Source organism: Aquarana catesbeiana, linkage group LG02, assembly GCF_042186555.1.
Source record: "Aquarana catesbeiana isolate 2022-GZ linkage group LG02, ASM4218655v1, whole genome shotgun sequence".
Taxonomy (NCBI): domain Eukaryota; kingdom Metazoa; phylum Chordata; class Amphibia; order Anura; family Ranidae; genus Aquarana; species Aquarana catesbeiana.
The window spans coordinates 145,055,973-145,082,466 of record NC_133325.1 but is presented as its reverse complement, the minus strand read 5'-3'; the positions used below and the strand labels follow the sequence as shown (position 1 = coordinate 145,082,466).

Sequence of the window (26,494 nt, the reverse complement as noted above, 5' to 3'; positions counted from 1 at the left end):
GCTGATGCTTACCCAGTGCTGTCATAGTGGGGTGTGGAAATTGTTCAGCCCTGAATGGAATCACAGATTATGCAAGGCTTCACTTTGCTCTGATCAGCATACTTAGGGATGGAGAGTAAAGGGAAGTTAAGAATATACTGATGCGGGGGCCAACTTTAAAGTAGGAGTAAACTCCCATGTATGCCGTTTACCTATAGGTAAGCCTACAATAAAGGCAGTAAATGTCTCCTAAACATGCATCATTAAGGAGATATTTACTTTAAATGCAGCCGGTGATTTCACCGGCGCATGCCGTTCCTTCTGAGCCACGCTGTAAAGAAAGACTGCCGCACACTCATCAGCGGCTCACCCATTCATATCGCCGAAGCCTGCAAACCTGGAATGAAGACGGGGTGAGGATGCAAGCACCTTCAGCGCTGACAGCGTGCCATTGGAGAGCTTTGTTTTCAGGCGAGTGTCATAATGGGCTAGTATGCAATGCTGCCCGGGCCCAATTTTTCTTTTTATATGCAGTTTACTACCGCTTTAAAATGTAATTGTAATTTTTTGAGTCTGTCTGTGTCCAGATTCATGTTAAAATCTGAAAGAAAGCCTTTGGGGTTTGGTAGGGGGGAGAAGGAGGATTAATACAGCTTTAAAAAGGTTTTTATTTTTATTAAGCAGATAGAAATTAAGAAATTAAGCAGATAGAAATATGGAAGTTGCAACTGCTGATTGTTTTTTAAAGGGGCAAGAGCAAGGGTATTTATTTTGATTCTGGGTTTACTACCTGGTGGGTCACTAGTCTGGAACAGCTGTGCAGTTGGGAGTTCAGACCTTCCATTTTCCAATGTTCCTTCCCATACTTTTATTCTTATAGGCTGTGACCATTATTGTCATCTGTAGCTTCCAAACATTTAAAGAGACAAAGTACTCCACAGAAAGTCAATGCTTCCAAAAACATCAGGTTTGATCCTGAAGTAAAATTCGATTCTAATAATGAGCTAGTTTTACCTCAATTACTTATAAAACTCGGATGAGATTTGCAAAAAGAAGAAGAAGAATGAACAGTTACATACCTGGAACGTTTGGATACATTGCTCTCCCTGAATGTAGATGTTCTACCTAGAAAGAAAAATTCCGACAAGTCAAATTTCTGTGCTTATAAAAAGAGAATTCAGAGGCGTCACTGCCCTTTCAACATATTACACTGCTGCTAAATATTCCAAATAAAAAAAAAAAAAAAAAAAATGCAAGCTCAATAATCTGACTTTAGTTTATTAGAATGCCAGGATAAGCTGCACTCCCTGTTACTCACAATTCTGTCCAAAGTACAAAAGGATGAAAGCAGGGTGAATATAAAACAGGGTGTGTAAATGGCAACCAGATAAATATAGAGGTACTGGACAAGGTGTGTTCTCGTCACACATAGCAAGATATCTGAAAGTGTAAAGCTGGATTCACACCACCTACGTTGCACTCAGCATGTGTTTAATGCACATTAAAAACGTACTTGCGTTGACTGTTTTTTTTTTAAACTGCATTTGAGATCCACAAACCAAAAATGCTATTTATTTATTTTTCATACTCAAAAAGCAACCTCACCCATCCACTAATTTCTCCATTCTTTATTTTACTAAGAAATCACTTTTAAAAAAAATGAAGAAAGAAGAAGTTTAAAACACAAGTAAATATGATATACTTTCCTTTCTATTTACTAATGCTAGCAGCATAAGCATTAAAAATAGTCAATGTTGACACAGAGAAATTACGCTTTAAAGTGTTGCTTACATTTCTCTTTTTTTCACAGCCAAAATAGTTTTTCTAGTATTGAATAATGTGGGAAAGGGTAAGAATTAATGGCACACCCGCATGTCTGCTAAAAAGCAGCCCATTTTGCCTGCCTGCCTAAACTTAGGCTAATATGCACCTACCTGCCTGCTATCGCTGGCCCTGTCTGTGTGTGCCAGGATAACCGATACCTGCGCATGTGTAGGAGTGAGAATATCCCACACCAGCCAATGAAGATGGCAGAAGACGGGCACACAGTAGAAGATGCCGGTGAGGGACTGGACCACTGAAGCGATGGCAAGTTTAGTTCTGCTTAAAAGGAGTATTAAAAAAAAAAAAAAAAACCGAAGTTCCCCAACTCCATGGGGAAGCAGTCATAGTGGTGATCCCAAGCCTTGGAAGGACCCTGCGCCTTGTACCACCCATTATCCCTCCTAAACGTGGATGCCAAATTGCTCGCCAAGATCCTTGCTAATAGACTGAACAGTTATACCTGCACTGCTACTTCCAGATCAGACAGGGTTTATGCCTGGATGGGGCACAGACATTAGAAGGATCTACACTCACATTTCTATGGCATGTTCTGATAATGCGGGAGTGGTGGCCTCTTTAGATGCGGAAAAGGCCTTTGAGTCGGTCGAGTGGGGGTACTGTCAAAATTTGGCTTTTGTCACCGGTTTTCAACCTGGTTACGCATGCTCTATGCTAACCCCGAGCGCGGGTATGCACTAATAGTACTTTGTCAGGATGCTTCTCCCTGGGATGGGGCAGGGTTGCCCCATCCCCGGGACTATTCACTCTTGTTTTGGAACCCCTTGCCATACTCCTGAGAGCAGATCAGGGGGTGAGAGGTAAAACTGTAAGACCAATTGAGGAAAAGTTATCCCTATATGCAGACGATACCCTGCTATACTTAGCCAATGCCTCCACGTTGCTGCGCTCTGCGTTATCCCTGTTTGAACAGTTAAGCCACTACTCGGGTATTCGTATCAATTGGGACAAGTCTGTGTTGTTCCCACTGCATCCCTCAGTTTCTTGCATTGACACACGCATGCCTCTTCAATGGGTGGACAAATTCACCTACCTGGGAGTCAAAGTCAGTGGAAACACAGACGATTACTTAGAGAAAAAAAAAAAAAAAAAACCCATCCCCTCCTAGTTCAACTTACTCATAAATGCAAGGCTTAACACACTCTGCCGCCAACACCTGTGGGTAGGGTGAACCTGCTGAAAATGATCTACCTACCCAAATTTTTGCATTCCCTTAGGAATATGCCATCTCATGTCCCAAAGTCCTTTTTTGGAAGACTGGAGGGAGTGATGATCTTGTGATGATCTCCCCCCCCCCAAGTGGCGAAGCGTATATTATACCTTCCAACTCTAACTCTATTATTGGGTGGCTGACTTCATCACGGTACGGTGGCCATTCTCCCAGCCCAGGAAAAACCCAGCTGTGATCTTGGAGGCGGTGATCCTGGGTTCATATGCAGCCTTGAGTAATTGGCGTTCGGGGGAGTGAGGGCTCACCCTTCACTGACAGAATCTATGAAAACCACAATACGGGCTTGGAGGGAGGCCAGGGCAATATACAGGAAACCTTCTCGTGTGTCTCTGCACACACCTCTTTGGGGCAATCTTCTGCTGCCTCAGTTCTATACTATTCCAGACCCTACGTTGTGGGCCAAAAAAAGGGATCACCACTCTGAAACATATCATAGTGGCAGGTAAACTCGTGCTCTTTCAAGAAATGTGGCGTCTTTATTCAGTGCCTAGTATATTTGAATTCCAATACTGGAAATTACAACATGCTATTGGGGCTCAGTTCCCACAACCGGTGGTTATTGAGTCGGATTCTTTTGAGCGCCTTTTGACCTCTAGTGTGATGGGGAAAACTCTATCCTCCCTCTACTTATATCTGACTGTAGCCTATGACACCAAAACGACTTGTTCACTTGACAAGTGGACAGCAACATCCCGACCCTTTATGAGGAAGTGTGGAAGGATTGTATCTCTCCCTTTGCTCCCTCCCTGGAAGCAGCGAAGGAAAGGTTCATCCAACTAAAGTTCCTTCATAGAGCGTATTATACCCCACAGAGACTCTCGCACATATCCCCAGCTAAATTTGAAATGCACCAGATGTAATCTCGAGATTACATAGGCACTTTCTAGAACATGGTCTGGTCCTGCCCCAAGCTGCACCCATACTGTGAGGTAGTAGCTAAAACCCTGAGTGATATATGCAAACAACCAAAGTCCCTTTAGACCCTCTTGTCCTATTAAGTCACTTGGAAGATATAGATGGTGATAGATATTCTAAGCTCTGCCTAACTTTCACTCTATTTTATGCAAGACGAGAAATTCTCTTGAGATGGAAGTCGATAGAACCACCTACTCGAAATTCTTGGATACACTCTATTAACTCAGTTCTACCCCTGTATAGAATCACATACAAGAGCAGACAATGCCCCAAAAAATTTGACGTTTGGTCGAAGTGGATAGATGCCTGTGGTTAGAGTATGTGCTCCTAAGCCTCCTATGACGCATACGCAACACGGATGTATTCATTTTCTTCTTGCCTCCTCTTTCCCTCCCCCTTTTTCCTTAATTTCATACCGTCAAAGTATACATGTTAGCCATCAGGGTATAGAAGAAGATGCGCAGCTCTCCCCAAGATACACAGAAAATAATGGTTTTCTGTGTGCCCCAGTCGCACTTTCACTTGTGCGGGGGGGGGGAAAGTGGTGAGGAAAAATGAAGCAATGTTACATTTTTCCATAGCCATTTGCGTGATCCTGCATTTTCATACTTGGTAGATGAGCTGCCATGCAGAGAAATTTATGGAATGTCATTTGTGACATTCCATTGAAGTTTACAAAACAAACAAAAAAAAAAAAAAAAAAAGGAAGAAAGGGAAACCGTACGTTTTATAATGTAGTAAAAATTTAGTTTCCTTAAATGGTACTAAGGGGACTTTTAGATAGTTGAAACATGTCATGCAGAGGAATATAATGGACAGGTTTGCTTTACATTGGGGCTGTGCTGATCTACTTGTGGTTTCAAACTTGACACACTCTAACCACTTGAAGACCAAGCCTTTTCTGGAACTTTTTGATAGATAGATAGATAGATAGATAGATAGATAGATAGATAGATAGATAGATAGATAGATCCGAGACCCTAGAGAATAAAATGGTGATTGTTGCAATATTTTATGTCACACTATATTTACGCAGTTAAAAAAAAAAAAAAAAACACACACTAAAAAGGTAGCCCAACTTTTTTGGTATAATATAAAAGATGATATTGCGCTGAGTAAACGGATACCCAACATGTCATGCTTTAAAATTGTGCACGCTCTTGGATTGTCGACAAACTATGGCACTTAAAAATCTCCACAGGTGACAATTTAAAAAATTTTTTCAGGGTACCTGTTTAAAGTTACAGAGGAGGTCCTGCACTAGAATTATTTCTCTCGCTCTAACAATCACGGCGATACCTCACATGTGTGGTATGAACACTGTTTACATGTGCAGGCACGTCTTACGCATGCAATCGATTTTACACGCAAGCAATGGAGGGATGGGGGCGGTTTACTTTTTTGTTTTGCTTATTTATTTTTACATTGTCCCTTTATTTTTTTTGATCACTTTTATTCCTATTACAAGGAATGGAAACATCCATTGTAACAGAAATAAGCATGACAGGTCCTCTTTATAAGCATGATAGGTCCTCTATCATTTACCTTTAAAAGCTAAGACATATTACTTCTACCTGCCAAGAACCGTAAAGGACGTCAGAGGTCCTCCAGGGACATAGAGCCGAGTGGGGACCATCTTGCCCTCACTCGACTTCCTGCCTAGCCATCGTCCACATCGGATGATTGGCTCCAGTAAGCTTGGAAATGACCGGGAAGCAGCTGGAGGCGGGCACCTCTCTCCCATCACCTATGAAAGGGATTCCATGGCGAATCTGGTGCTGGGACCACTTTTGTCTTTTAGAGAATCACCCTAAGTGAATAATGATACCGGGGTTATGGCAGCTAGCTGCTGCCATAAAATGGGTATTTAACGTCAAAGTAATGATGTATATTTACTGTGGGCGGTCGTCAAGTTGCTAGAGGAGTATATTGATCTCCAATGATGGCATATAAAGGATGAGCTGGTTTGGACATTTGTCATACCTCAGATCAAAGTCCTGCATAGCGCTAGGCAGTGCTTGTTTGTTTAAGGATCGCACAAAATTTCACGGCCTCACTTCCATTAAGCACAGACGTTTCCGGACGATTCACTGAAAATGTAATGTCATGCAGCATTACAAAATCACCAGACCTGCTGGCCTCATTCAGAAAGCATAAATAACATTCACTGTTACATAGATACATAGGTAGTAAGGTTGAATAAAGACACCAGTCCATCCAGTTTAACCTGAGTTGAGTGTCTACAATTGTCGCCGCTTTGAAGCCTGGCTAGAGGCAAATTTTGAGCTCTGTATATAATATCTTTCCCCCCCTTTAACTGCGGTTTACTACAGCTTTAAGATATGGGTAGTGAGACAGAAGAATGGCATATGGCCAGCTGTGTGTCCTCTGTCAGAGCACCGTTTGCATAGATTTCTATATATACACACACTGCACCTGGTTTCTTAGATGCCAGGAAAGCGTGTGGCTGGCAACTGGGTCACTTTTCTATTGCTACGTGCTCTATTTATATGCAAGTACCACGTGAATATTTGAATTATTGGATTAAAGTGTATGTTAACTCTAATGCTGCGTACACACTATCGGACATTCCGACAACAAAATCCATGGATTTATTTCCGACGGATGTTGGCTCAAACTTGTCTTGCATACACACGGTCGTACAAATGTTGTCGGAAATTCCGAACGTCAAGAACGCGGTGGCGTAAAACACGAGTATGACAAGCCGAGAAAAGTTTAATAGCCAGTGCGGCTCTTCTGCTTGATTCCGAGCATGCGTGGACTTTTGTGCGTCGGAATTGTGTACACACGATCGGAATTTCCGAGAAACAGATTTTGTTGTTGGAAAATTTGAGAACCAGTTCCCAAATTTTTGTTGTCGGAAACTCCAACAAACGTTCTATGGAGCCTACACTCGGACGGAATTTCTGACAACAAGCTCACATCGAACATTTGTTGTCGGAAATTCCGACCATGTGTACGCGGCATAAGAATACGTTTCTCTTTTTATTGCTCGCTTTTGGCCTGTTAAATACACCTTTAAAGCATCTTAATATATGTGTTTGACAAGTACAAAAGAAATAGCTGTTCACCCTCCTCTGTAATGGCAGGATTACTAGGTGAAAACAAAGGGTGTGTTAAAAAAAAAAAAAAAAACAAATGGGGCCAGTAACCTGCAATATCTTGAATGTTTGTTTTTGGATTTAGATATCCTTTAGGAAAAATTTCCTCTTTGAAAAACTGAAATTAGATCAGTGCAGCTGTCCTTAGATAATCAAATTATACCAAAGAAAACCAAAGGCGTTGCACACAGCTACTGGTCAGACAGCAGCTGTGCTTTTACAGAGCATCCAATTCGCAAGTCTTGTTACTTTGAAGACAGCAATAAAATGATTTAACGTAAACCCACTTTGAAAAAAACAAAAAAAAAACAAAAAACTAAACACCTGCAAGACAAAAGGCATAATGAGCTAGTATGCATAGCATACTAGCTCATTATGTAATACTCACCTGAGATCGAAGCCCTCGCTGCGGTGCCCGTACACAGCACTGGCCGGCGACATCACTCCCGGGGGTTAGCTCCGGGTATCGTGGCTTCGGTGCTGGAATTGGCCGGAGCCACGATGACGTCACTCCCGCGCATGCGCGTGGTGACGGCACACTCACTGAAGCAACGACGGCACATACATGCCATTGCTTCAGTTTGTGTCAGTGCACATGTGCAGCTGACGTCGGCACATGTAAATCCAGGGGATATCTCCTAAACTGTGCAGGTTTAGGAGCTATCCTGGGTAGCTACAGGTAAGCCTTATTATAGGCTTACCTGTAGCGAAAAGTGGTCTGTAAGGGTTTACAACCACTTTAAGGCAGGGGTAGGCATCCTTTTGAGCACAGTGTGCCGAAAAATGTTTTCAAAGAAATTGAGCGTGCCGATTTTATAACAAAAAAATGTCAACTTCACACTCGCAATCACGAAAAGGATTTTTTATAAAGTAAATGCTGTAAACTACTTGAATAGTAGTGAGAAATTAACATCCTGCACTCTCACACCTCAGAACAGCCCCAATTCCTGCAACTCCACAACTCAGATCACTGTCCCCCCTGCAAATTCCTCCCCACCACTGTAACCCCCTGCTCATCTGCCCTACCGCTTTACCCCCTGCTCTTCTGTCCCACCGCTGAATCCCCTGCTCATCTACCCCAACACTGAACCCCCCCTGCTCATCTTTCCCACCACTGTAATCCCCTTCTCATCTGTCCCAACACTAACCCCCCCCCCCCCATCTGTCCCATCACTGTACCCTCCTGCTTTTCTGTCCCACTGCTGAACCTCCTTCTCATCCCTCCCACCACTGTACCTCCCTGCACATCTGCCCCACCACTGTAACCCCCCCTGCTCATCTGCTCCATCAATGTACCCCTTTTCTCATCTGCTCCACCACTGTACCTCCTGCACATCTGCTCCACCACCATATACCTCTTCCGTCTCACTATTGAATCACCTCACCTTTCCTAACACTGAACACATCTGCTCATCTGCCCCACCACTGTAACCCGCTTTCTCATCTGCCCCACCAATCCAATGTACCTCCTGCACATCTGTCCCACCTCTGTTCCCCCTGCTCTCTTGCCCCACCACTGTAACCCCCTGCTCATATGGCACAGCACTGTACTTCCCTGCTCATCTGTCCCACCTCTGAACCCCCCCCTGCTCATTTTCCCCACCGCTGTACCCTCTTCTCATCTATGATATGCGTGATCAGTGACGTCACTAGGGTTGGTGTCACCTGGTGTGGAAAAAATTGGTGTCACCCCCACCAACTATAGTCCCCCCCTCAGTACAGACCCCCCCTCCCTCAGTATAGACCCTCCCCTCACTAAGTACAGACCCCCCCCCTCACTAAGTACAGACCCCCCCTCCCCACAGTATAGACCCCCCCTCCCCACAGTATAGACCTCCATCAGTGCAGACCTCCCTCAGTTCAGACCACCCCCTCTCCATCAGTGCAGACCCCCCTCAGTGCAGAGTGTAGACCACCCCCCTCCATCAGTGCAGACCACCCCCCTCCATCAGTGCAGACCTTAAACTTTACAGACCTCAGAACAGTGCGGGATACAGCGGTGTGTTCCTTGGACTCCCTCTCACACAGCGGAGCGCTGCAGACCAAAGTCGCCTTCCCCTCCTGTAGACCTAAACAGAGAAGGGGGAGGTGGCTTCAGTCCGCTCCGCTGTACGAGACAGCCGGTGAGAGATGTGTAAGGGTGAGGACCATGCAGCGTTAGTGGTGCCGCTGCCCACAGGTGACACCCCCCCCCCCCCCCCCCCCCCCCCAGTGATGCCACTGTGCGTGATATGCAGAGTGGTGAAAGGAGGCAGAGATGAGACACATCTACCTGTCCTGGCACACTCATCCTGCTGATCCACCTCTCGCATCCAGCCCACGTGCTTGTATGTGATGTCACATACAAGCGTCTGGAATGGATGCGCTGAATATTGGGTGTGGCTTAAAAGGACACAGAGTGCAGGGGTTCAGTAGTAAGTAACGCAAAGGTTCAGGAATAATTTCAACAAAGTTCCCAGAAGCTCAACAGTAATTCCACAAACTGTCACCTGATTGTGGTTTTCTCAATCACAGTGAAATCCGTTCTGAGATTGGTAGTGGCAACCAAGAGAGTCATCGTCTTCCTCTAGATGGTGGGCGAGGCTAGCAGGACTGTGATTGGCTTTAGCAGGGGCCAATGACAGTCCTCCTCCTCCTGGAAATAGGGACCGCCACCCCCCCCCCCCCCCAGCAGAACTGCACCCAATCTCTTCCCCATCACAAAAGCTAACGATTGCATCTACAGCAAAGTTAGAGAACCAAACAACATTTCCCATCTTTTACAATGTGTGGGGGCACAGTGCCTCCCCCTCAGTGCAGGTGTGGTGTGGGGAATTCTGAAACTGGAATGTATCAGTGACTCACTGACACTTCCCTGCGCTGCTCTGCTGATGGGGAGGGAATGGAGTGACAGCAAAAGAGGCTTTGTGTGCCGGGGGTTGCCTACCCCTGATTTAAGGCATCACTTCTTTACAAAATGTATATTATTGATGCATTCAAATATGAAGTTCAGAGTGCCATCAGTCACGGCAGCCAATCAGAATTAGGCTAGGTTTCCACTAGTGCGTCCCCAAAGTCGCGCGATTTTGCCGCGACTTTTTACCGCGATTTGAAGCAATGCCTGTATCTATAGACCTCAAGTCGCATCAAAGTGGGACCAAAGTAGTGCAGGGACTACTTTGAAGTCGCTGCGACTTGAAGTCGCACAGATATGAACGGTACTCATTGGAAATCATGGGAAACAATTTGTCATGCGACTTTTCAGTCCCAAGTCGCATGAAAAGTCGCACTAGTGGAAACAGAGGCTCTGTTTCCACTAGTGCGACTTTTCATGCGACTTGGGACTGAAAAGTCGCATGACAAATTGTATCCCATGATTTCCAATGAGTACCGTTCATATCTGTGCGACTTCAAAGTAGTCCCTGCACTACTTTGGTCCCACTTTGATGCGACTTGAGGTCCATAGATACAGGCATTGCTTCAAATCGCGGTAAAAAGTCGCGGCAAAATCGCGCGACTTTGGGGACGCACTAGTGGAAACATAGCCTTACTGTTTCACAGATAGGAATAAAAAATTATATATATATATATATATATATATATATATATATATATATATATATATATATATATATATATATATAAATATAAATATAAAGGTGAACGTACCCTTTATGGGCTGTAAGGAAAATGATATATACCTAAAATTACGCATTTACTAAAAAACTATACTATACTATTACTTTAAAGTGTGCAAATAGTAGTGCCATACATACGTGAGGGCTAAATAAGGCAGGGAGAGCCACAACTCAATGAAGCCCTAGATGTGGTTTTCTTGTTAAATTTAGTTTAGTTTGATTAGTTTATATACAGTGAGGGGAAAAAGTATTTGATCCCCTGCTGATTTTGTACCTTTGCCCACTGACAACGAAATGATCAGTCTATAATTTTATTGGTAGGTTTATTTTAAACAGTGAGAGAAAGAACAAAAAAAAAAAAATCCAGAAAAATGCATTTCAAAAGTTATAAATGGATTTGCATTTTAATGAGTGAAATAAGTATTTGACCCCTTTGCAAAACATGACTTAGTACTTGGTGGCAAAACCCTTGTTGGCAATCACAGAGGTCAGACGTTTCTTGTAGTTGGCCACCAGGTTTGCACACATCTCAGGAGGGATTTTGACCCTCTTCTCTTTGCAGATCCTCTCCAAGTCATTAAGGTTTTGAGGCTGACATTTGGTAACTCGAACCTTCATCTGCCTCCACATATTTTCCATGGGATTAAGGTCTGGGACTGGCTAGGCCACTCCAGGACCTTCTTGAGCCACTCCTTTGTTGCCTTGGCCGTGTGTTTTGGGTCATTGTCATGCTGGAATACCCATTCACAACCCATTTTCAATGCCCTGGCTGAGGGAAGGAGGTTCTCACCTAAGATTTGATGGTGCATTGCTCCATCTATTGTCCCTTTGATGCGGTGAAGTTGTCCCATTCCCTTAGCAGAAAATCTCGCCCAAAGCATAATGTTTCCACCTCCATGTTTGACAGTGGGGATGGTGTTCTTGGGGTCATAGGCAGCATTCCTCCTCCTCCAAACACGGCGAGTTGAGTTGATGCCAAAGAGCTTGATTTTGGCCTCATCTGACCACAACACTTTAACCCAGTTACCCTCTGAATCATTCAGATGTTCATTAGCAAACTTTAGACAGGCCTATACATGTGCTTTCTTGAGCAGGGGGACCCTGCAGGCACTGCAGGATTTCAGTCCTTTATGGCGTTGTGTGTTACCAATTTTTTCCTTGGTGACTATGGTCCCAGCTGCCTTGAACATTCTTCCATGTAGTTCTGGGCTGATTCCTCACCGTTCTCATGATCATTGAAACTCCACAGAGGTGAGATCTTGCATGGAGCCCCAGACCGAGAGAGATTGACAGTAATTTTTGTTTCTTCCATTTGCGAATAAATCGCACCAACTGTTGTCGCCCTCCCACCAAGCTGCTAAGTGATGGTCTTGTAGCCCATTCCAGCCTTGTGTAGGTCTACAATCTTGTCCCCGACATCCTTGGACAGTTCTTTGGTCATGGCCATAGTGGAGAGAATGGAATCTGATTAAATGATTGCTTCTGTGGACAGGTGTCTTATACAGGTAAGGCCCCTTTCACAAGGGTGCTCCAATCAGGTCCACCTGTCAGTTTTTCAGGCGGACCTGATCGGACGCTCCATGCACCTCTATGGAGAGGCAGATGTCAGCTGTGACATGTCCGCTGAGATCCGATCCAATCCTGTCTGCCAAAACCAGACGGATGGAAACCCTATTTTCCATCAGTCTGCAGAATCGGATTGGATGAAAAACGGACAGTCGGTCAGTTTTCAACCGATCTCATATAGAGGAGAGTGGGTCTCCGTCTCCGCTCACTCCTGTCGGTTCAGCGGGGATCAAGGGATCGATCCCCTGCTGAGCAAGCGAACGGACAAGCCTGTGTGAAAGGGCCCTTACAAGCTGAGATTAGGAGCACTCCCTTTAAGAGAGTTCTCCTAATATCAGTTTGTTATTTGTATAGAAGACACCAGGGAGTCAGAAATATTGCTGATTGATAGGGGATCAAATAGTTATTTCATTGATTAAAAATTAAAATCAATTTATAACTTTTTTGAAATGTGTTTTTCTGGATATTTTTTATGTTATTCTGTCTCTCACTGTTAAAATAAACCTATCATTAACATTATAGACTGATCCTTTCCTGTTTCAGGTAATCAGGAGATAAAAGGAAATTTACCAAACTGAAGGAAATCCTGTCTTAAGAGCTGTCATTGTATCAAATATACCCTTTTACTTCACCTCTATTCCTGTTCCAGAAACACAAACTGGTTCTAACCCCTCCATACTACAAAAAAAAAAAAAAAGAAAGAAAGAAAGAAATTGGCTTCAGATACACTTTAAAAGCCAAACAATTTGTTTTTGAAAGTTTTGGATAGCGTGGGGAAGTATTAAAGGACAAGTTCACCTTTAAAAAAAATAAATACATTTCTGCAGATAAAAAATGCACCCAACGTTAGCAGATCGTCAGGTGCGATGCCAGGATCCTGCAGACTCTCAATACACGGTCTGTCCGTACCTCTGATAAGGGCAGACAGTTACTGAATTGCAGGGAAGAATCAATGAACTGTGAGAGCACGCGGAGTTGATTGAGAACCACAAGCCGTAGGCCACATTGGCAGGTGGCACTTGTAGTTCATTTATTCACTGATCGCTGTGAATGAATGACGCAGCCATGCTTTTTTAAAATTTTGACAGTGGGTGCAGGGAGAAGAAGATCCCATGTCCGCTGTCACAGGGAGAGAGAGAATCAGGGAAAGAGGAGGCAGGAGCTGGAACATGTTACATGTTCTACTGCAGTGTCTTTGTCAGCAAGGGAAAGTTGTAGCACTCACCTATCCAGAAGGCAGCGACATACAAGCTGGCAAGTGCATTTTCCCTGCACATTTTAGCAATCCTGCCCCTGGGTGAGTTCTTAGCAGCAACAGGATCTCTAGTATGATATGACCTTACCATACAGAATCAGCACTGCTCTGAAAAGGAACAGAGGGCACATGCCTTATGCCAGCCCTGTGAATAAACATTGCCAGGATATACAGTATCTCATAAAAGTGAGTACACCCCTCACATTTTTTGTAAATATTTTATTATATCTTTTCATGTGACAACACTGAAGAAATTACACTTTGCTACAATGTAAAGTAGTGAGTGTACAGCTTGTATAACAGTGTAAGTTTGTTGTCCCCTCAAAATAACTCAACACAGCCATTAATGTCTAAACCGCTGGCAACAAAATTGAGTACACCCCTAAGTGAAAATATCCAAATTGGGCCCAAAATTTCAATATTTTGTGTGGCCACCATTATTTTCCAGTACTGCCATAACCCTATTGGGCATGGAGTTCATCAGAGCTTCACAGGTTGCCACTAGAGTCCTCTTCCACTTCTCCATGATGACATCACGGAGCTGGTAGATGTTGGAGACCTTGCGCTCCTCCACCTTCCGTTTGAGGATGCCCCACAGATGCTCAATAGGGTTGAGGTCTGGGGACGTGCTTGGGCAGTCCATCACCTTTACCCTCAGATTCTTTAGCAAGGCAGTGGTTGTCTTGGAGGTGTGTATGGGGTCGTTATGTTGGAATACTGCCCTGCGGCCCAGTCTCGGAAGGGAGGGGATCATGCTCTGCTTCAGTGTGTCACAGTACATGTTGGCATTCATGGTTCCCTCAACGAACTGTAGCTCCCCAGTGCCAGCAGCACTCATGCAACCCCAGACCATGACACTCCCACCAACATGCTTGACTATAGGCAAGACACACTTGTCTTTGTACTCCTCACCTGGTTGCCGCCACACAAGCTTGACACCATCTGAACCAAATAAGTTTACCTTGGTCTAATCAGATCACAGGGCATGGTTTCAGTAATCCATGTCCTTAGTCTGCTTGTCTTCAGCAAACTGCAGGCTTTTTTTTTGTGCATCATCTTTCGAAGAGGCTTCCTTCTGAGAAGACAGCCATGCAGACCAATTTGATGCAGTGTGCAGCGTATGGTCTGAGAACTGAAAGGGTGACCCCCCCCCCCCACCCCTTCAACCTCTGCAGCAATGCTGGCAGCACTCATACTTCTATTTTCCCAAAGACAACCTCTGGATATGACGCTGAACACATGCACTCAACTTCTTTGGCTGACCATGGCGAGGCCTGTTCTGAGTGGAACCTGTCCTGTTAAACCGCTGTATGGTCTTGGCCAGCGTGCTGCGGCTCAGTTTGAGGGTCTTGGCAATCTTCTTATAGCCTAAGCCAGTGATGGCGAACCTTGGCACCCCAGATGTTTTGGAACTACATTTCCCATGATGCTCAACTACACTGCAGAGTGCATGAGCATGATGGGAAATGTATTTCCAAAACATCTGGGGTGCCAAGGTTCGCCATCACTGGCCTAGGCCATCTTTATGTAGAGCAACAATTCTTTTTTTCAGATCCTCAAAGAGTTCTTTGCCATGAGGTTCATGCTGAACTTCCAGTGACCAATATGAGAGAGTGAGTGCAATAATGCAAAATTTAACACACCTGCTCCCCATTCACACCTGAGACCTTGTAACACTAACGAGTCACAAGACACCGGGGAGGGAAAATGACTTATGGGTGTACTCACTTTTGTTGCCAGCAGTTTAGACATTAATGGCTGTGTGTTGAGTTATTTTGAGGGGACAGCAAATTTACACTGTTATACAAGCTGTACACTCACTACTTTACATTGTAGCAAAGTGTCATTTCTTCAGTGTTGTCACATGAAAAGATATAATAAAATATTTACAAAAATGTGAGGGGTGTACTCACTTTTGTGAGATACTGTAATTGTATTATTGTATTAAGGATGGTACTGAAGATATCAAATGTACAAAAACCTTTATTTGATTGAGTGCTTTGAATAACTCAAGTCAGAAATCCAGGAGCTGCCACTGGTCACTAATTTTGAAGGTACGGGCCATCATTCTTCCCCCTCAATCACTACATGATAAGTATATTTGCATATTAGCAGTTGGGACATCTAAAATTCTGAAAGTGCATTTTCACTAAGCACCCAACTGCTCCAATGGGTTTTCTCCTAAAAGATTTCCATTCACATGGACCTTTTAGGTCCTTCTAGCTTTGAAATGACACTAAACCCAATTAAAAAAAATAACCTATGCCATACCATCACCTAGATGAAACCACGTCCCCTTTTAATGACATCTGCAGACAGCAAATCTAAAAAGATATATTTGACTTCTGCCCTGCTGCAAATTCCTTTATGAGGGCGGCTGCATTAGCTCTACATGGCCCCCGCTGTATGACGGAATGCAGCCACTCTCTTTAGAGCGTTCTAGAGGTGGACTACATGAATGCGATCCCACTACGTGAATGCGATCCCACTACGTGAATGCGATCCTACAATGCATACATCCCTGAATCATTTATACTGGTTCCTCCCAGGAGTTTACAATGGGTGGTTTACTGTGCTTTTCCAACTCTGCCTGTGACAGTATTGAAAAGCACAATAAACTTTCCATTGATAAGCTTGTGGGAGGAACCAGAACAACGATGTCAGGGACGTACGTGCAGTAGTAGTACTGGTGCAAAGAATCATGGGTGTTGTAGTCTGTGTAGAGCAGTGCATGTTTCCCCATTATACTTGCACTGCTCTTACTCAGTAAACGGAAGTAAGAGAGCCGCAGTCAGGAATGCAGAGACGACCCAAACAAATAATGTATTTTACATTTTTTTCATTTAGGATTTTCATTGAGGATAGGACAGTTATCCATGGAATGCCTTCTTTTTTGTTGTTTTTTGCTTTGGGAAATCAAATCAGAACTAAACCCTTCTGTCCTTTACAGCCAAAGAAGCTGACATCTTAGCTTCTGTTTAATCTGTAGTTTCCATGGTGCTGTTGGCTATGTCAGACTGAGGGGTGACTAAGCACACTAGTAACTGTAAAGTAAATAGAAGTAAAAGGAAATAGCAAAGGCATACCTTGAATTTACCCCTTTTGGGAAACCATTACATTAGTGGGTTTATCTACGATTTAATATTGAACATTACTGGTAAAGAACAGGACAAGTGCCCCTGTCCAATGAGGGCGGTTCATAGGTGTGCCGGATGTGCTTGGGCGCACTCTAATCACCCTGCGCAGTACAGATTCCCCCTTCTCCCTGAATGAACACAGTAAGTGGTTGGTATCGATTACTCACTGTGTTTATTCATAACTGAAGCATAGTAAACTGTGTTTACTATGCCTCTGTTTGTGAATGAACAGGAAGCTGCTCAGCACGGAGCACTTTCCATACATTCAATGTCCAGTGCAGCTGAGGCTGCAGAGAAAGGGACTCTCGAATCTCTGTCCCCAGTCCCTTTATCTGAAAAGGCAAACATCAGAGGATTTGTTTAGACCCCTTCACCAAAGCGCCCCCAATTGGGTTCTTAAAAATAAAAAATAAAAAAACTATGGACACCAATCTCTGCCCTACTGACTGACAATAGCCATTGTCCTATGGACACCAACCTTTGCTTTACAGACACCATCCAGTTCTCTACTGACACCATCCATGGTTTAATATTTTAAAATGTTTGTTTACATTTATAGGAGTGTGTGTCTGAAATTATTATATATATATCCTTGGTTTATGAGTAACACGGTTAACAAGCGTTTTGAAAGACAAGCAACTTTTTTTAAAAAATCCGGACTCGGTTTGCGAGTGTTGTCTCGCAAAACGAGATTCAAGCCAATGGGGTGTACAGTACCGCATTTGCCCAGAGGTGCGGGGGCGCCGGTGACACTCTGAGCCGTTCGGAAATACTCCGTTCCCAAGCCTTTCCAAGGGTTACAGATATCAGTCAAGCTGTCCCCGAGTATTTACGAGGCTCACCGGCGCCCCCCAACCCCAACCTCTGGCCACATGTGGTATTGCATGCAATAGAAGTCAATGCGGAACAAATTATCTTCATTTCCATTGACTTCTATGGGGAAACTCGCTTTGATATGCGAGTACTTTGGATTACAAGCATTCTCCTGGAATGGATTATGCTTGTAATCCAAGGTTCCACTGAGATATATCACACACACACACACACACACACACACACGTGTATTTGAGCTTTGAGGTGCACACCCAAATACAATAGGCTGCACACACCTATGCCCTCTGATTGGATGACAGGAGGACCCTGGGCAAAGAGAACAAGCTTCCGAAGTTGGAGAAGTCATGGCGTCCATTACAGGGTCTTCCCAGGATCCTGCTGCGGGGCTCCCCGAATGAACAGCAGTGGATTCCACTTATAGTTAGGAAGAATAGCTGGGTTCACTGGCAGGGGGTGGGTGTGTGTACTCATGCAAAAGTATTGGGACGCCTCCCTTTAGACCCCTTTCACACCAAGGGCGTTTTGCAGGCGCTAGATCGTTAAAAATAGCGCCTGCTATCCGCCCTCAAACAGCTGCAGCATTGTCTCCAGTGTGAAAGCCCTTCACACCGGAGCGCTGCGCTGGCAGGACGGGAAAAAAAAGTCCTGCCAGCAGCTTCTTTCGAACGGTGTGTTTACCGCTCCTCCACTGCTGCTCCCCATTGAAATAAATGGGGAAGCGCTGGGATACCACCGGCAAAACGCCGCTATTGCGGCGCATTGTGGGCGGTTTTAACCCTCTCTCGGCTGCTAGCGGGGGGTAAAAGCGCCCCGCTAGCGGCCGAAATTCGCTGTTAATCTGACGGTAAAACGCCGCTAAAAATATCGGCGTTTTACCGCCAACGCTATGGGCGGCCCGGTGTGAAAGGGCTCTAACACACACATGAACCTTAATGACATCCCAGTCTGTAGGGTTCAATATTGAGTTGCCCCACCCTTTGCAACTATAACTGCTTCAACTCTTCTGAGAAGGCTGTCCACAAGGTTTAGGAGTGTGTCTATGGAAATGTTTGACCATTCTTCCAGAAGTGCATTTGTGAGGTCAGGCACTCATGTAGACGAAAAGGCCTGGCTCACAGTCTCCGCTCTAATTCATCCCAAAGGTGTTCTATCAGGTTGAAAGATTGGAGCTAAGACTGTGAGCCAGGCCTTCTTGTCCACATCAGTGCTTGACCTCACAAATGTGCGTCTGGAAGAATTGGTCAAACATTCCCATAGACACACTCCTAAACCTTGTGGACAGCCTTCCCAGAAGAGTTGAAGCTGTTACAGCTGTAAAGGGTGGGCCAACTCAATATTGAACCCTATGGACTAAGACTGGGGTGCCATTAAAGGAGAAGTCCAGCCTGAGCTTTTTAGGCTGGGCTTCTCCTCTGGGTCACAGGGGTATAATTAGTTTTGCACTCCTGTGACCCGGTTTCAGCGGAGAGCGGTCTGAAGTCCATTCTCTGCTGACGTCACCAAGCACCGAGTCATCCTTACATCGGAAGTCCGGATCTGACAGGTGCCTGGACTGATGGCAGTCTCAGCCGCTCCCCGCCCCTCCATAGCTCAGCGCTCCAATGAGCATGGAAAGCAGAGCAGGAGAGATACTGATTGACAGTCAGCATCTCTCCACTCGGGGAGGTGAGAGAACCGAGCGATCGGTGGTGTTCAATGGCTCGGTTCTCAGTGAAGAGGCAGCAGGGGACTGATGCTGCATCCACCTAGGTAAGAATGAATATGGGATAAAAAAAAAAAAAAAAAATGAAATCCCATACTTCTCTATTAAAGTTTATATGTGTGTGTAAAGGCAGGTGTCCCAATACTTTTACTAATATAGTGTATACATATGAGAGAGATGCAGCAATGGGATATATGCAGGGAGGGTGTATGTGTACAGAGGCAGGGTGTGGTAATCAGAGGGTACAAGGGGCACATGAATGATCCATTGTTAGCAATGTCAGAAAATCTACTTCAGGGGTTGGAGGAAAAATCAGAGCGAATAGTATAAAGGAGTAATGTGCCTCATACACGGATATGTACAGTATGAGATTGTACATTGGGAGAGCACACTGTCCCTTCTACAGATCTGTACACACTGATCTCAGAGCAATGCCCTGGACCAATCGGTCAGTTCTGACAACAGCTCCGAGCCAGGTTCACTCCTCTACACAGCAGGGGGATCAGAGCCAGTAATCAGTCTGCTGATATCCGGAAGGTGTGTTCTGTACCGATCACCCATACAACAAACACCAACACAGCACAAACTACTCACCTGTCACTCTGACTTCTGTCCTAGACGTTCCTCTCTTCTTCCGGGAGACTTTGCACTATTTTCCCTCTTGGCTCCGCCCACCTGATTCTGAGTGGCTGATTTTCTGACTTTTTCCCTCTTGGTTCCACCCGCTTAATGGTGATTGGCCACATTTATCTTTCTTCTTTGAGTGCCCCTCCCTTTAGCACCACCCATCAGGCACATTCAGCTTAAAGCAGGGACACACCCAGGCAGCATTGCAGTCTTGTTAACCCATTCACAGTCAGCCTGTGTATTCTTGAAACTATATGTGTATCTGTGGACCCTTACCACCTTGTAAAACAATCCATTTTTAGTTTAAAATAGAAATGAAAGGCAAATATGTATATATATATATATACACACACATACACACACACACACATATATACACATATATATATATGTAGCGCTGGTAGATTTACAATCTACCGCAGGTTAGGTAAATTTAGTAAATTGTGTGATAGGAAGGTTAAAAGTTCGCCTCTGATACTCTGGTTTCTCTTCAGATCGAATAAATCTTTCGCAAAAAAAAAATAAATAAAAGTTCGCCTCTGTTCCAGCTTGGCTGACGTTGTGTGTGCTTCCGTGCTGACCGCTGGGTGTCGCTGTTACCACTGATTGGTGTTGGAAAGGCAACGTGTCGAAGTGTATAGATGCTCCTCTGTCTCAGAGACAAGCTCGGTGGAAGTGGTCCTCCGAGTTGCATTTTGGGAAGGGGGTGTTTATGGGACAGACGCCATGTTCTAGGGTTTTTTCACAGCCACCTGCTGGCCCTCCTGGCCGACAGTTATGCGTTAAGGAGCTACCTCATGATCCTCCGTTCGGGAGGCCCACGATGCTGCGGCGCAGGGGTGGGCCCAGAGGCTTGTCTGGGGCCTACCACTGCGGCCGAAGGAATGGTCCTGAGCTGTCGGTCCTGAGCTGTCAGTCCTGTGTGACGAAGCTGGACGACCGAGGAGAACCCAGGGGAGGACCCGTCTTGGAGGGATCACGCAGCGTGCTGGTCTATAGAGGGGCCTGGTGACTCGGTCGAAGGACGTATCCAAGAGAAGTAACCATACAGCATAGTGTTGCCGGCTCGGCTTAAAGGTTCAGGCACTGTAACTGACTTTCACTGCAGAGAAAATCTGATACATCCTGTGGCAGAGGATCGTATGGATTTACCCCCCAAACAGGTCTGTGGCAGAGACTTTTGATTCGTGCTGCGTACTGGCTGCTAGACCGGTGAGAGAGGCCTATCCAGACGAGCAAGGAGTGTGTCCCACGAGGGGAGTGCATTCCACCTAATTATCTCAATTCTACCGGGATATTAGTTAGTTACATAGTTACATAGTAGGTAAGGTTGAAAAAAGACACAAGTCCATCAAGTCCAACCTATGTGTGTGATTATGTGTCAGTATTACATTACATATCCCTGTATGTTGCGGTCCTTCAGGTGATTATCTAATAGTTTCTTGAAGCTATCAATGCTCCCCGCTGAGACCACCGCCTGTGGAAGGGAATTCCACATCCTTGCCGCTCTTACAGTAAAGAACCCTCTACGTAGTTTAAGGTTAAGATTCTATAAGAAGATATTTGAGTTTCTCCTGAAAGTTTCCTTTTCCGCCTCTTTCCTGCTACTTCCTAAAGTTTGTTTGTTCAATAAAGCATTGAAAACGTACTTCAGTGTTGGTGCGTGTGACGTCCAGAGGTAAACTCAACGGAACCCCTAGACCCGGTGCTGGTAAAACCAAGGGAAGCAAGGTGAAGGTAACAGACCAGCTCAAACCAGCAGCTCCACCGTGAGTTAGTGCTACATGTGGGGGCGTCGTCCGGGATTTGTTGATCGACAGTTGTTGCAACCCAGTGGAGTGTTTTACCGGGATTTTACAGAGAGAGCTGGACTTTGAGAAAAAAATCTTTTCAGGAAGAGGAAAGGTTAAACTGCGGGACTTTGCTTTTGAGTGCGTAGACGCTGGGCGCCAGAAGAGGCCCAGGAGCTACGTGACTGAAAGAACAAGTGGGAGGAGTTACCCTACTTGCTACCGCGTGGGACGCATGTAGTGTGCTTGGCGCCAGAAGAGAAGCCTCGTGATCGTGCTGAAGGATCAGAGTGTGGCCATGTCTTTTCCGGCGTTGCAATCGGTTGTGGGACCCAGAGTGTTCCCTGCAAGCACCGTGATGAATACTGTGCAATCTGGAACTCTGCTCACGGATACGGGAGTACGAATGAAGCCGCAGGGGAGGTTTGTCCTGTATACCTCGGGAGATGTTGAGGGACTGGGCATGACCTGCCATCGATGTGGAGAATTGGCCTGCATCTTCGTCCATTCGGCCGATGTCCGCAGTGTGGAGAGTACTTATTTGTGGTGGAGCCATCTACTATGCCACCCCGTGCCTATCGGATGGATTGGGTGACAGGTATCGCTACAGTAGAAGCTGCTACCGTTGCAGAGAGAGAGCAACGGGCCGATACTTTGCCTGTTGCTACCGAAAACGTTTCAGAGAGAGACACTGCTGCTGCCGTCTCATCAGGAGACATTACTTTGATTTCTGAGTCCACTACGCCTGTTCCTGTAGTACCTACTCAGAAGAAGGTGGGCTATGTGAAGGCTTCCCGCGGCCGTGGTCAAGGCCTACCCCCGAGGTTACCTGAGCCGGAGCTACCAAAGTCTACGCCTGGGACGGGTAAGCCACTGTTGGGGACTGTGAATAAATATTTGCCAGCGGAAGAATTAAGGGACTCAGAAATAGAATCCATGTCGGATCTTTCTGAGGATGATGACTTGTTCGAGACCATGTCACAAGAGCTATTGTGGTCACGAGGCGAGGATGTTGCCTCCACAATGACCCTTCCTGAATGGACTGCCATGAGTTCTGGGAAGACGTCACCCTGTGTGGAGACGTACAGTACCGTTGCTGGGACTTTGTCAAAAGTTATTGATTCGCTACAAACACCAGCTGGGTCTATGGTGAAAAAGTCATTAGATTCCTGTGTACCGCCTGGTATGGGGAGAGACAGACCTTTGCCAAAACTTGCTCGCTTGCAAAGGATGTTAAACAAGCGTGTGGCTGCAGAGTATGGACTGGAGTTCCCCTATGTGCCTCCAGATGTAATGCGGGAGATTGAAGCTAATCGGGAGCTTTGGTATAGTGACGCTATTTGGGACTACTTGTCTGTGCCTAAGCCCTTTAGAAAGACTGGATGTTCTGTCCGGATGGATGAACGTTTCAACGGATGCTTTGTACATTGGAACTATGGTCGGCATATCTATGCTGATAAAGTGGTAATCTGCAGACCGGGAAAGGACAATGCTATGTATTTTATTACCACTGTGGATAAAGAAGGAAAATATGTGACTTTGCCAGATCCTCGGTTTTACTGGTAATTATGGACACTATCACTTTGAAGTTAAGGGTAAAGAGATCTGCGTGGTCAAGATTTACAGATCCTTTTCTGTGTATTAATCCAAGGACTTCTGTTACAGAAAGAGTTCTTATGCAGGGATGGGCTTCAAAAGTATATATATTTTTTTATATAAATGATAGGAAGAGAGTCTCATTCTAAATGAAGCTTTGCTCCTTGTGTTGCGCAGGATGTATATATGTGTGTTTAAATATGTTTCCTTTTCAGGGATCATCGGATCATATGTATAGCTGGGAGGCTTTTCAGCTAGTTAGTTAGTGAGGATGTGTAAAATTATATTGTGGTTTTTGTCTTTAAACTGTCCTTTTTTCTCTCTCTTTGCCTATCTAAAGTTATGAGAAACTCATATGCTACTCTCAGGCTTGAGAGTTGCTGTTATTGTGTTGAGACAGACGTTGGGGACAATGTCTATTATAGTGGGGGGAGTATGTAGCGTTGGTAGATTTACAATCTACCGCAGGTTAGGTAAATTTAGTAAATTGTGTGATAGGAAGGTTAAAAGTTCGCCTCTGTTCCAGCTTGGCTGACGTTGTGTGTGCTTCCTTGCTGACCGCTGGGTGTCGCTGTTACCACTGGTTGGTGTTGGAAAGGCAACGTGTCGAAGTGTATAGATGCTCCTCTGTCTCAGAGACAAGCTCGGTGGAGGTGGTCCTCCGAGTTGCATTCTGGGAAGAGGGTATTTATGGGACAGACGCCGTGTTCTAGGGTTTTTTCACAGCCACCTGCTGGCCCTCCTGGCTGAAAGGTATGCGTTAAGGAGCTACCTCGTGGTCCTCCGATCGGGAGGCCCACGATGCTGCAGAGGCTTGTCTGGGGCCTACCACCGCGGCCGAGGAATGGTCCTGAGCTGTCGGTCCTGTGCTGTCGGTCCTGTGTGACGAAGCTGGACGACCGAGGAGAGCCCAGGGGAGGACCTGTCTTGGAGGGATCACGCAGCGTGCTGGTCTATAGAGGGGCCTGGTGACTTGGTTGAAGGAGGTATCCAAGAGAAGTAACCATACAGCATAGTGTTACCGGCTCGGCTTAAAGGTTCAGGCACTGTGACTGACTTTCACTGCAGAGAAAATCTGATACATCCTGTGGCAGAGGATCGTACGGATTTAACCCCAAACAGGTCTGTGGCAGAGACTTTTGATTCGTGCTGCGTACTGGCTGCTAGACTGGTGAGAGAGGCCTATCCAGACGAGCAAGGAGTATGTCCCACGAGGGGAGCGCATTCCACCTAATTATCTAAATTCTACCGGAATATTAGTTACTAAGATTCTATAAGAAGATATTTGAATTTCCCCTGAAAGTTTCCTTTTCCGCCTTTTTCCTGCTACTTCCTAAAGTTTGTTTGTTCAATAAAGCATTGAAAACGTACTCCAGTGTTGATGCATGTGACGTCCAGAGGTAAACTCAACGGAACCCCTAGACCCGGTGCCGGTAAAACCAAGGGAAGCAAGGTGAAGGTAACAGACCCGCTTAAACCAGCAGCTCCACCGTGAGTTAGTGCTACATATACATACATACATACATACATACACACAATTGTGCTCATAAGTTTACATACCCTGGCAGAAATGTTTGATTTCTTGCCCATTTTTCAGAGAATATGAATAACACAAAAACATTTCTTTCACTCATGATTAGTGTTTGGCTGAAGCCATTTATTATCAATCAACCATGTTTACTCTTTTTAAATCATAATGACAACAGATACTACCCAAATGACCCTGATCAAAAGTTTACACACCCTGGTGATTTTGGCCTGATTACATGCACACAAGTTGACACAAAGGGGTTTGAATGGCTAATAAAGGTAACTATCCTCACCTGTGATCTGTTTGCTTGTAATTAGTGTGTGTTTAAAAGGTCAATGAATTTCCGGACTCCTGACAGACCCTTGCATCTTTCATCCAGTGCTGCACTGACGTTTCTGGATTCTGAGTCATGGGGAAAGCAAAAGAATTGTCAAAGGATCTGTGGGAAAAGGTAGTTGAACTGTATAAAATAGGAAAGGGATATAAAAAAGATATCCAAGGAATTAAGAATGCCAATCAGCAGTGTTTAAACTCTAATCAAGAAGTGGAAAATGAGGGGTTCTGTTGAAACCAAACCACGGTCAGGTAGACCAACTAAAATTTTAGTCACAACTGCAGGGAAAATTGTTCGGGGTGCAAAGAAAAACCAACAAATAACTTCAGGTGAAATACAGGACTCTCTGAAAACATGTGGTGTGGCTGTTTCGAAATGCACAATAAGGAGGCACTTGAAGAAAGATGGGCTGCATGGTGGAGTTGCCAGAAGAAAGCCATTACTACGCAATTGCCAAAAAGTGTCCCACTTACAATACGCCATACAGCACAGAGACAAGCCTCAAACCTTCTGGCACAAAGTCATTTGGAGCGATGAGACCAAAATTGAGCTTTATGGCCACAACCATAAACGCTATATTTGGAGAGTCAACAAGGCCTATGATGAAATGTACACATTCCTACTGTGAAACACGGAGGTGGATCGCTGATGATTTGGGGATGTGTGAGTTACAAAGGCACAGGGAATTTGGTCAAAATTGATGGCAAGATGAATGCAGTATGTTTTAAAAAAATACTGGAGGAACATTTGCATTCATCAGCCAGGAAGCTGCACATGGGACGTACTTGGACATTCCAACATGACAATGATCCAAAACACAAGGTCAAGTCGACCTGTCATTGGCTACAGCAGAATAAAGTGAAGGTTGGAGTGGCTCAGTCTTCTGACCTCAATATCCATGAGCCACTCTGGGGAGATCTCAAACGTGCAGTTCATGCAAGACAGCCCAAGAATTTACAGGAACTGGAGGCTTTTTGCCAAGAGGAATGGGCAGCTTTACCATCTGAGAAGGTTCGGGTGGGGGGACGTCTTTGCTGGTTTCTGGGCCCTTGGACCTCTCTGATAAACGACATGTTAGTCCACAAAGTGATTCTGTCTGGTTATGAGATCAAGTTCCAGTCTTGTCCCCAAGCAGGGAGAATTATGCCCTGTTCACACGATAGGATTTTCTGACAACAAAATCCATGTTTTCTTTCCGACGGATGTTGACTCAAACTTGTCTTGCATACACACGGTCACACAAAGTTGGTCAGAAATTCCCAATGTCAAGAACGCTGTGACGTACAAGTTCAATAGCCAGTGCGGCTCTTCTGCTTGATTCTGAGCATGCATGGCACTTTGTGCATCGGAATTGTGTACACACAATCGGAATTTCCGACAATGGATTTTGTTGTGGGAAAATTTGAGATCCAGATC

The 26,494-nt window shown here is 45.1% G+C and overlaps 1 protein-coding gene across 1 annotated transcript in view; it reads right to left on the bottom strand.

The window, feature by feature from the left end:
• Positions 1 to 19,902, bottom strand: part of PRR13 (proline rich 13) — a 35,324-nt gene extending 15,422 nt beyond the window's left edge. The window contains exons 1-2 of the mRNA XM_073613589.1: positions 19,795 to 19,902; positions 1,059 to 1,104 (exon numbers count right to left, since the gene is read on the bottom strand). Coding sequence (XP_073469690.1) covers positions 1,059 to 1,077 — 19 coding nt within the window. The 5' untranslated portion in view covers positions 1,078 to 1,104; positions 19,795 to 19,902. The remainder of the gene's footprint in view (positions 1 to 1,058; positions 1,105 to 19,794) is intronic.
• Between the last annotated feature and the right edge of the window lie 6,592 nt (positions 19,903 to 26,494).